Source organism: Notolepis coatsorum (assembly GCF_963971535.1).
Source record: "Notolepis coatsorum genome assembly, chromosome: 15".
NCBI classification, from domain to species: Eukaryota; Metazoa; Chordata; class Actinopteri; order Aulopiformes; family Paralepididae; genus Notolepis; species Notolepis coatsorum.
In genome coordinates, this window is record NC_140179.1 from 36,334,323 (window position 1) to 36,346,485 (window position 12,163).

At 43.2% G+C, this 12,163-nt stretch overlaps 1 protein-coding gene across 1 annotated transcript in view; it reads left to right on the top strand.

The window, feature by feature from the left end:
* LOC311241782 (uncharacterized protein) overlaps nt 1–5,239 on the top strand; it is a 148,763-nt gene extending 143,524 nt beyond the window's left edge. Inside the window, exons 29-31 of the mRNA XM_084330689.1 lie at nt 808–1,047; nt 3,120–3,493; nt 4,899–5,239. Of these exons, the coding sequence (XP_084186815.1) occupies nt 808–1,047; nt 3,120–3,485 (606 nt within the window). The 3' untranslated portion in view covers nt 3,486–3,493; nt 4,899–5,239. The remainder of the gene's footprint in view (nt 1–807; nt 1,048–3,119; nt 3,494–4,898) is intronic.
* The last annotated feature ends 6,924 nt before the right edge of the window (nt 5,240–12,163 follow it).

Here is a 12,163-nt window from a genome sequence, read left to right on the forward strand (position 1 = left end):
ATCTTTATATTTTCCTTAAACGAGGGCTTTTCAAAATGCTATAAAACGGAAATGAAGCGATTAAAAAAACAATCCGTTTCGACAATGTTGACTGCAAACAAGTCATTGATAAACGACGGGCAGATTAGACACATAGCCATAATTTAAGACAGAGATTATGCGTTCACAACGCTATCACTGAAGAGGGTGCTGGCATTCAACCACGTTTTACCATGTTAACCAGTGGCACTGGAAGTGTTAACAAAGTGCAGCAATTTTAGGAATAATATATATATAGTGCAAAGGACCTTTTGTAAACTCAAGCACTGATTGATCTAAATTTCTCTTATTTAAATGTTTTCTATGAACAAACCAGAAAAGTTATTTGCAATTTATTATACTTTATAATAAAGTATAATATCATGCACATGCATGATCCTTTGAAAGGTAACATTCTTACACAATAAAGAAAAATCATCATGCGATTAAATGCATACATTTTTATTTTTTTACTTTTAATTCTTTCTGTAGTTAATTCATCGAAATTAATGTGATAAAGTCCCAGCCCTAGTTTCAGGTAATAAGATATTTATGGGTGATAAGGTGTTTTAGGTGATAAGGTGTTTTAGGTGATAATGTGTTTCAGGTCATAAGGTGTTTTAGGTGATAAGGTGTTTCAGGTGATAAGGTGTTTAGCAGATATATATATGGATATGTATATCCACAGAACTAAGACGACTACCTCTGTTGTTAAAACTGTAACCTACTATATTTTGGGAGATTCATTTTAAACATCCTCCACTAAAGAACAGATTGTTATTTGTGCAGAGCTTGTCACCAGACACTCCCCCGGTTGCCAGTAAGATTGTGAAGAAGATACCAGAGCAGCTCCACATTCTGAGGAGGACCTTCGTGCGCACGCAGTGGCCCGCGTCCGAGGAGTACGACGAGATGGCCGAGGAGAGCGGCATGCCCCGGACCGACATCGCTAACTGGTTCAGAGACACGCGCTACTACTTGAGCAAGAAAAGCAACCTGAAGTGGTACTACCGCTACCAGAGCGGCAAGGTACGCACTCTTTTCTTTATTTGGGGTGTAATGATAAAACACATGTTTATACGAATTAATTTTTTTTTATTCGATTGGATTTCCGATTTGTTTGTGTTAAAATTTAATAACACAGCATCATTCACACAGCTGCTTTTTAAGATGTACTTGGCAAATAATCATCATTGTGATTCCAATATATTTGGTACGCCTAAGGGACCGGCGGCCGTCTAGAACAGGATTTGTTTGTCTGTCTGTCTTTCTTTATCTCTGTCTGTCTGTCTGTCTGTCTATCCCCACAAAAGGAGACCACAGCTCCAGCTAGCCAGTGGTATCTTTTTTTTTTTTAAACTTTATTTTTTAGCGTTTATCGCTTTTCTGGTCAAGCATGACCGACAGATACAGGTTGAATGGGATGTAGAGTAGGGGAAGACACATTGAGAAAATACGGCGGGTCCGGGAATCGAACTCGTGTACCCCAGATCCGTGACGAGCACGGTTGTCCCCGACGCAGAAATAGCGCCGAGGTATGCGGTGAGCTACGGGAGCTCGCCCCCAGTGGTATCTTTGCTGCAATAAGAACAAGTAACTAGTCAAAATACCCAAGTTGACTAATTAATGAAGCAAAAGAAAACGAAGCAATGAAATCGACGATATCCATTGGTGATATCTATTGATATGCAATGCAAGTAACTGATAGTACTCCAAGTAACTTGTGGATGGGTGTGGGTGACAATATTGTCACAAGGAAAGATGAAATTACATACCTAGGTTCCATCCTAGAGGCAAATCTTTCCTGTGACAAAAGGGCATCCAATGTAATAAAAAAAAGTCAGCCAACGAACTAGATTCTTGTACCGGATCTCCTCTCTGGTAAACAAGAATACCCTGAAGACTCTGGCAGGAGCACTCCTTCAAGAGTACTACGACTATGCTTGCACCTCATGGTACCAAAGCACCTCAAAGGCGCTAAAAAGACAGAGTACAGCAACTTGCAATGGGCCTGGTCTACAAGATACACTACACGACTAAGGTACCCATCTACATGTCAAAATACTTCCCAAAGGTCAGTGAATACCACGACCACAACACCAGAGGGAGCTCCACAAATCATGTTAAACCCAGATTCGGCTCAAACAAGGGACTAAACACGTTTCGCAATTATGCCACATCAATGTGGAATGCCCTACCCAAAGCTGTAAAGGAATGTGAATCACTACCCACTTTCAAAACCACTCTCAAAGAGCACCTACGGGAGGCTGCAATTCGAAACTGGCCCCTGTAAATGTCCTAACCCAACCCCCTCCAATGTACAGTAAATGTCCTAACCCAACCCCCTCCAATGTACAGTTTCTCCCCCCCCCCCCCCCACCTACCCAACCTACCCCCACCTCCTCCAATGTACAGTTTCTTCGTCAAATGTATTTACTCTCTTTTTTAGACTATTTTTGTATCACAAACAGTACTGTATTTCTAAATCTGGTATGTCATAAATGTCTAGATTAATTGAAAATGGGGGACCCTGATGTAAACAAGACGAAAGTCTTTCTCTGGTCTGCATCCCCTTAACAATTGTGTGTATTGAGCTGTACTGTATTGTACCCATTCTGCAATCTGTTAATAACATTTTCAATCAATCAAACTTATAGTACTCCCAGTAACTGATAGTACTCCAAGTAACTGATAGTACTCCAAGTAACTTATAGTACTCCAAGTATTCAACAATGCTGAGTGAATGTAGCGTTAGCTAACGTCAGAACTGCACAACACTGCTGTGCTAGGTTAACGTGACATGCATCTTGCATTATTTAGCCTCAACCAAAGTTGCCATTTTGTTCATGTGGTTCGCTATTATACTAACGTACGTTATCAACGTTACCCAACGTTAGTAACAGGCTGCAGTTTACTGTACGTCCTAGCTAAAGATCCTAGCTAAAGAACCTAGCTAAAGATCCTAGCTAAAGAACCTAGCTAAAGATCCTAGCTAAAGAACCTAGCTAAAGATCCTAGCTAAAGAACCTAGCTAAAGATCCTAGCTAAAGATTGCACAGGGAAACCACACTGTTATTAGACTCTGTCTTGTTGTGTTTCAGGTGACGGCGGGTCAGGAGTTTCTGAAGGAGCACTACCTCAAGCACAGGGTCTTAAACGAGACGGACTTGGACGAGCTGGTGATCCGGTCCAGGATGAGCCACGAGCAGGTCAGGGACTGGTTCGCAGAGAGGGTCAAAGAGCGCAGGCAGGCCTTCAGCGAAGACGAGGGAGACGGAGAGGAGGATGAGACTCACACGGACACCGGGGGCAGGATGGAGGTGAACGAGCAAGGGGAGGACGTCACAGATGGCGACCGCATCGAGGAGGAAGAGGAGGAGGACGGGAGGAACGAAGATGGCGTAGTTGAAGAAGCAGATGAAGAACCTCAAGAGGTCAACCAATCACAGCCGGAGGAGCTGACATGAGCAGCCAGGTGAGTGCCTATTGGCCGACTGTTGGGGTGCGTTCAGATACAAGGCGAAGATAAATGTTGTCTCGCTTTTACTCTCGTCAGTTTGACAGTTGGACACTAGCAAAACTACCGTGAAGACACGTTAGTGCGTTTGGTCTCAATAGTAGCATTGTTGACATTTACAAAAACCAAACCATTTCTAAATGTAACCTATTCAATATATATTTAATTTCAAACCTTTATTTAAACTCGAAAGGCAACTGAGGTTTCCCTCATTTACAGTCACGTCCAGTGTACATAAATAAATAAATCGCTGATCGAAGCACAACTTTCCAACAATGATTACGGTAGTAATATTTCCCTCATCATGAATTGTGGGCCAACGTCAACCCTACTGGTTGAGTATTGTTAATACGGCAACTATGTGCAACAAGGGAAGCGCTCTTATGAAGCACACTCTCAGGGGCTCATACAGAACCAAGCATTTCACCGTAAAGTACATGTATTTTTTTTTATCCACTTTTTCTCCCATTTTCTATATTTTCTCCCATCCCAATTTCGTATCATCCAATTCAACCCTCCCCTGTCACGGACGCTGTTTCTTGCCTCCCACAAGGCGGCTGCAATGTGGACTAAGTCATACATAGCACAAGTCCCCTCCGGTACTTGAGGTAACAGCAGTCGCATCTTTTCACCTGCGCAGCTCGATCTCTCAGTGGCGAGGAGTAACGCGTGGGAGGCTCACGCTGCCCCCGACACTTCCTGATTCTACTGCGCAGGCGCACCAACCGACCTGTAGGAGTCGCTGTCCACAACGCCCGATCCCCACCCATCAGTTTCCCACCCCCTAATACGGCCAATGTGTATTAGTACGGACAACCAGCTAAACTGAAAGCAAATGTGGAGCGCTGGGCTCGAACTGACGAGCCCAGCGTCTCCAGCATTTCGTGGCAAGTGCCTTGCCCACTACGCCACGTAGCCGCCCTAAAGTACATGTATTTTATTGTGACAACTAATAAACAAACTTGAAACTACTGTGCTCCATGTGTTGTTGTCAAAGACACCTGGTGGTTTCAGCTTGTAGCTCTTTGTACACAGACACGCCGGCAAAAACCCTGTAAGCACACCGTTCATATTTTCTTGTGGGTCCAGCAGAAGGGAAGGGGCTTTGCTTCTCTATAGATCTTTTTGGTAGAATTCCGTTGCTAGGGAAACAGATTGGGCAAACATTGCAACAGGAAATACTGTAAACTTTGATCAAAATAGAATGTTTATGAAAAGATAATGGATAAAGGAAGTATCATTTAGGACAACAAGTATTTGGGTGTTTGATTTGTCATTTTTCCATTCACCTGAAGTACAGTATTGTCCTGTTTTTGTTTGTGATTTTATTTGATAAAGAAAAATGTACTCTCTCCTTCCGCAGAATTGATGTTTGCATTTCCCTCTGAGGAGAAGACACGAAGGAGAGATTATGAAAACCAACAAACAAAAACGGACCAGTGTTTTGTCTGATAAACTGTGGGGACCAATCAGGACATGACAGCACAAAGGATGACACATTTCACCACATACCATCAGCAAGGGAGAGCAGCTAAGACTATCTTTCACCTCAGCTCCTTTTTTTTTTTTACAGATTTTATATTTTATGATTAATTTGCTACTTATACTTGTAGTGGGTGTCCATATATGGGCATCCATAGCTGTTGCTGTAAGAGGGGACATGCACAGTTGTGGGCAGAGAATAAAGACGTTACTTGAAATGGCCACGGCGTCCGAGTCCATATATAATACACCACCTAAGCTTTACCACATGTTGTCAGAAGGGTCCCCACCAGGCTATATAAATATAGCAGGGATGGCCACTTGATGGCAACAAACAAGAAACTCTATGGCCCCAATAACATGGTGCTGCAGGTAGCAGGGCAAGTCACATGCCAGCTCGAGGTCAAAAGTGGAACGGCCGCCCAGCCTGTATTCGTGGTGGATTCTTTAGTCGGACCTTTATTAGGCCTGCCAGCAGTTGAAGCCTTGCGACTGGTAGAGCAGGTTGATGAACTGGAGGACCCAGGGGAAATGTTCAGGCGAAGATTCCTCACAGTGTTTGCAGGCCTCGGGAGGGTAGATGGGGATTATTGCATTCGCCTGAAAGAAGATGCGGTACCCTACGCACTCACTACTCCACGCAGAGTGCCTATTCCACTAACAGACAAAGTTAAGGAGGAGTTGGAGAGGATGGAAAAGATGGGAGTCATTTCAAGAATAGAAAGGCCAACGGCGTGGTGTGCGGGAATGGTACCCGTGATGAAGCCCAATGGAAAAATCAGGATCTGCGTGGATCTGACTAGACTCAATGAGGCGGTATGTAGAGAACGACATATACTACCATCAGTAGAGCAGTCATTGGCTCAATTGAATGGGGCTAGGATCTTCTCTAAGCTAGACACACGCTCAGGTTTCTGGCAGATCCCTTTATCAGAAGAATGCAGAGAACTCGCCACAGAGAGAGAACTCACCCCACAAAACAAGGGACTAAACACGTTTCGCAACTATGCCACAACAATGTGGAACGCCCTATCCACAGCCGTAAAAGAATGTGAATCCCTACCCTCCTTCAAAACCGCTCTCAACTGGCCCCGGTAAATGTCCAAACCACCACCCACCCACCCAACCCCCTCCAATGTACAGTTTATTCCCCCTCGAATGTATATATCTTTTTTATGATCTATTTCTCATAAACAGTACTGTATATTTGTATATCTTGTATGTCATAAATGTCAGGATGAAACGGTACTGTAGTGTATATCTGTATGTCATAAATGTCTTGATGAATTGAAAATGGGGGACCCTGATGTAAACAAGATGAAAGTCTTTTTATGGTCTGCATCCCCTTAACAATTGTTTGTATTGAGCCTTACTGTATTGTATTGTACCCATTCTGCAATCTGTTAATAAAGTTTTCAATCAATCAATCAATCAATTGTTACTCCGTGTGGCCGCTTCTGTTTCAATGTCCTGCCGTTCGGAATCAGCTCTGGTCCAGAACATTTTCAGAGGCGCATGTCGCTGCACCTGGACGGACTGACGGGCATTATATGCCACGCAGACGACGTGCTGGTAATGTGGAGTAGACAAGGCCCAGCATGATGAGAGGCTCACAGCGGTCCTATCCAGGCTTCAGGAAGCAGGTCTGACCATAAAGGAAAAGTGTGCGTTCGCACAGACAGAGGTAGTGTTCGTGGGCCACAAAGTCAGTGCAGGGAGCATAGCACCAGACAGAGAAAGTGAGGGCAATCGTGGACATGCCCGCTCGACACAAAATGTCGCAGACGAGAGACGGTTCCTGGGCATGGCCACATATATGGGAACGTTTCTACCTCTTTTCACTGACGCTACCAAACCACTACGGGATTTACTGGTGAAAGAGAATGCCTGGGTGTGTGGGGAGAGGTGCAGCAGACAGCTTTTGAAAAGGTAAAGTCGCATCTGGCCTCAGACAGGGTGCTAGCACAGTAGCCTACAGGCCAAATGCTAAGACAAGAGTGTCTGCAGACGCATCATCTTTTGGAGTGGGAGCAGTCCTCACCCTAATGCAGGACAACAAGGAGTGGCGCCCCAGTAGCCGATATCTCACACAGTCTCTCTGACACAGAGCAGAGTTATATGCCCAGGTGGAGAAGGAGGCACTGGCAGTAACATGGGCATGCGAAAGGCTCGGCTCGTATATAATAGGCCTTCAGTTTACCATAGAGACCAACCACAAGCCACTGTTGGCTCTGTTAGGTACAAAGGCACTAGATGACTTACCCCCAAGAATCCAGCGCTTTAGGCTTAGACTACTGAGATATACATACCACATAGTCTTATGTCCCAGGGAAAGCGTTGATAACGGCAGATGCATTATCAAGGGCCCCAATCATGCGCACTGACAGAGAAGGAAAGAGCTGGAGGGAGAAGCACAGATGTTCATTGAAGCAGTACAGCAGGGCCTACCAGCGTCATGTCATATATTCAATTTGAGTCTTAAGGAAGGAATTTATCCGCAAATATGGAAGGTAGCTAAGGTCACTCCTCTACCAAAAAATTTAAAATAATCATTCACTGGACCAAATAGTAGGCCGATAAGTATTTAACCTGTTTTGGGTATACTTATGGAAAGAATTGCATTTAAACAAATTCAAAATTACTTCTCCCTTAATAACAAACATTCTGACTTTCAACATGCTTATAAACCTGGCTATTCAACATGCACAGCACTTACACAATTGGCTGATGATTGGCTAAGAAATATTGACTGTAAATTATTAGTTGGTACAGTACTGTACGATTTTAGCGCAGCTTATGATCTCATTGATCATGAACTGCTGCTTACAAAACTAGCTGATTATGGTTTCAAACACTCAGTTACTAACTGGATGAAAAGTTACTTATGAGACAACAATGTGTCCTGTTTAATGGAATTTTATCAAGCGTTAAAATGCTACAATGTGGCATTCCTCAAGGAAGTTGCCTTGGACCATTATTATATTCAATATTTGTAAATGATATGCCACATAGTTTAAAAAATGCAAGCAGTTCCGTTTATGCAGATGACACTACAATATAAGCTTCGGCAAGCAATGCCAAAGACCTCAGCAGTCTTCTTCAAAGCGAGTTAATGCGGGGCGGCTAGGTGGCGCAGTGGGCAAGGCGCTCGCCACCAATGCAGGAGATGCTGGGTTCGAGCCCAGCTCTCAGCGTTGCTTCCGGCTTGGCTGGTCGTTCATACTAATACAATTGGCAGTATTAGGGGGTGGGAAGCTGGTGGGTGGGGATCGGACGTTGTGGACAGCGACTCCTACAGGTCGGTTGGTGCGCCTGCGCAGTAGAATCAGGAAGCGACGGGGGCGGGGTGTCCCTCCCGCGTCTCTACATTTCGTAGCCGCATTTCTGCAGACCCCTCTCTGATTGGTTGAACTCCATTTCTGCAGACCCCTCTCTGATTGGTTGAGCGAAGCCCCTCTATGATTGGTTGAGCGTCATGTGAGCGAAGCCCCTCTCTGATTGGTTTAGCTCGTCACGCGGTAAAAGGCGGATGTAATGTTATCATATCAAGAAGATAAACAGAAATGTACTACCAGATTCGCATATAACGTTATTTATTTCCCGTGACTTTGCGGTTTATTCATAACGTTATGCACATTTCACAACAGCCAGCTGTTAGAAACTGTACATTGTAACATTATATAACATAACGTTATGTTATTTCGCGGTTTATTCACATAACGTTATATTGTTTACACTGTCTTTCTTCTATTATAACCCTCCCAAATCATATTCAGAAAGTATCACAGAGACTTCTATTGACCAAGGAATTAGTTATTATTTCGCGGTTTATTCACATAACGTTATATTGTTTACACTGTCTTTCTTCTATTATAACCCTCCCAAATCATATTCAGAAAGTATCACAGAGACTTCTATTGACCAAGGAATTAGTTATTATTTTGCGATTTATTCACATAACGTTATATTGTTTACACTGTCTTTCTTCTATTATAACCCTCCCAAATCATATTCAGAAAGGCACACACAACATATTCCAGTTAACGGTATATTTTTTTAATGATTCGTTATGGTGTAATCAATACTTCCATGCGTATAAATTGCGTTCGCGACCTCCATGTTTTGGGGGTAGTCATCAGAAACCTTGGATCCGGGATTCGCTCCCATCCGTCGGGCAAGAACTGTGGGTTTTCAGCCTCTCTCTCTGGAGCTTAACGGAGTTTCCTCCGGAGTTTCTGGAGGAGCTTGTCGCGGCTCATGCGCATGCGCACGCTCAACCAATCAGATAGGGGCTTCGCTCAACCAATCAGAGAGGGGTCTGCAGAAATGGAGTTCAACCAATCAGAGAGGGATCTGCAGAAATGCGGCTACGAAATGTAGAGACGCGTCCCTCCCACGCAGACCCTCGCCACAGAGATCGCGCTGTGCAGGTGAAAAGATGAGACGGCTGCCTCCTCGTGTACCGGAGGGGACACGTGATGCAAGGCTTCGTCCACATTGCAGCCGGCTTGTGGGAGGCATGGCCTAACAACGTTCGAGACAGGGGAGGGTAGAATTGGACAATACGAAATTGGGGAAGGGAGAAAAATAGAAAATGGGAGAAAAAGTAGATAAAAAAAAAGCGACTTAATACAGATTTCTGAATGGGTCACGGTAAATAAGCTGAAACTAAATACATCCAAAACAAAATGTCTGATTATTTGTTCAAAGCATGCTCAAAGAGAGTTAAGGAGGCCAGATTGCTCTGAGTTATAATAGATCAAACACTCTTGGTCAACTCACATTAACAATATTGTAACAAAAATTAGCAGAAGTATTTCAATTAGACGGAATGCCTATTTTTTTTAACTGACACAGCTACAGTGGTAGGGAGGAGACTGGACCCACTGGGGACCGTGGTGGAGAGCCGCACTCAGAGCAAGCTGCTGGCCATCATGGGCAATATCAACCACCCTCTCCACCACACCCTGGTGGGGCAGAGCAGCAGTCGCAGCGGACGGCTCATCTCCCTGCACTCACGGACTGAGCGGCACAGGAGGTCCTTTGTCCCCACAGCCATCAGACTGTACAACAGCGTATTATAGTTACACCTGTTTTTACACCTGTTTTTACACCTGTTTTTACATCTGTTCTTACACCTGTTTTTATACTCCTGCTTTTATCTAATCACGCTCCTATTTTAATTTTAATTTTAATATTGATGGGTATGATTTGATTGAATTTTATCATGTACTTATTTTAATTCATGATACAGACATAATGTGTAACTACTGTTTGGGAATGGTCAAATGTCTGTATGCTATGTGAGCTGCGAGATACCCTGAATTTCCCCAAGGGGATTAATAAAGTATCTATCTATCTATCTATCTATCTACCAAGCAAGTCATATAATCGCTAGTTGTCACATCTGGACTACTGTCCAACAATCTGGTCAAATGCATCTAAACAAGACCTTAAATAAAATACAGCTTACTCAAAATAGAGCTGCAAGACTTGCATTGCATAGCTCAATTAGAAACAGTGTTGAAAAAATGCATAAGGAACTGTCATGGATGAGAGTCAATGAGAGACTAGTGTGTAGTCTGATTTTGTTTATGAGAAATATTTATACTTTACATAAACCTGTATGCCTCTTTTCGCACATGTTGCTTATTAGTGATGGTCATGGCTATGGCACTAGACAAGCCTTGAGGGGTCAGTTCGCCATGCCGAAACCCAGAACTGAAGCCTTAAAGAAGACTGTAATGTACAGGGCAATGTCCTACTGGAATAGACTTCCACAATATTTAGTTTCAATTACCAGTAAAGTTGGATTCAAGAGGAGACTAAGAAAAGCTGTAATGCATAAAGAGATTGATTTTGGTTTAAGTCTAATCTGTGTCTGATGAATGAATTCTTGTGTTGGGTTATGTATTAATTTGGAATGTCTTTGTCTAATGGTTATGAGGAATATTAGTATAAGGAATGTCGAGCTGTTTTTTAACAAGTTTTAGTTTTCTCTGAGATGTTTCCATTTGTTATTTGTTGTTTTATTGATATTTGATTTGTTCTATATGTTTGTATATTTTATTTGTTATTCTATATTTGTTTTTATGTCTCCTTTTGATTTGTTTTGTTTATTCTATATTTGTTTGTATATTCTATTCGTGTTTTATTGATATTTGTTTTATTTTATGTTTTATTGATTATTCTTGTTTGATTTTTATATGTTTGTATCCAGACCCCAGGAAGAATAGTCGCTGCTGAGGCAGTGACTAATGGGGATCTGAAATAAAGAAATAAGGCAAAGCTGCAACAGATTGCGGAGGAACAGCAAAAGGACTGTCTGCAGTGCAAAAAAAGGGTGGCCAAGACAGGAGGAGCTGCCACAGCAGCTAAAGCCCTACTGGATTTACCAGAGTGAGCTCTACTGTGCGGGAGGCCTTTTAACCCTTTCACTACCAAACGGTTAACCCTTTCACTGCGACAATACACAGAAGGTTAACCCTTTCACTGCCACACTGTTGTTAACCATCGGTAGTGTGATGGTAAAGGGTTAACCTGTCGTGTGGTAGTGAAAGGGTTAATGAAAGGACGGAGGATAGTAGCACCAGAGACTTTGCTAGCAGAAATACGTTTTCACGAGGGACGCAGAGCGAGAGCAGAGCAGTCAGTGTGGTGGATGGGCTTAAGTAGTCAGATCGCTAAACATGTGTGAAGAGTCAGACACACGGCATCCAAGAGCCAATGATGCCATCGACATTGCGGCCGTGGCGAAAAGGTAGGAGTGGATTATGTTTTTCCTGAAAGGCAACACCTACCTGTTGGCAGTAGACTACTATTCAAGGTACATTGAAATGGAGAAAAACCCCATTACCACAACTAAAGGAGTGATCGAGGCGTTAAAGGCCATGAATTCCAGACATGGGGTCCCAGAGGTGCTGCGGAGTGATAATGGTCCACAGTTTGCTTCAGCTGAGTTTGCAGCCTTTGCCACAGATTATGACTTTTCTCATGTGACAAGTAGCCTGTACTTTAGCCAGAGCAATGGAGAGGCAGAGGGCTGTCGAGCAGTGTTAATTTTGTCAACGAAAATGATGACTAAATATATTAGTCAACGAAGCTTTTTCCCCTGACTAAATCTAGACTAAAACAAAAAAGTCAAAA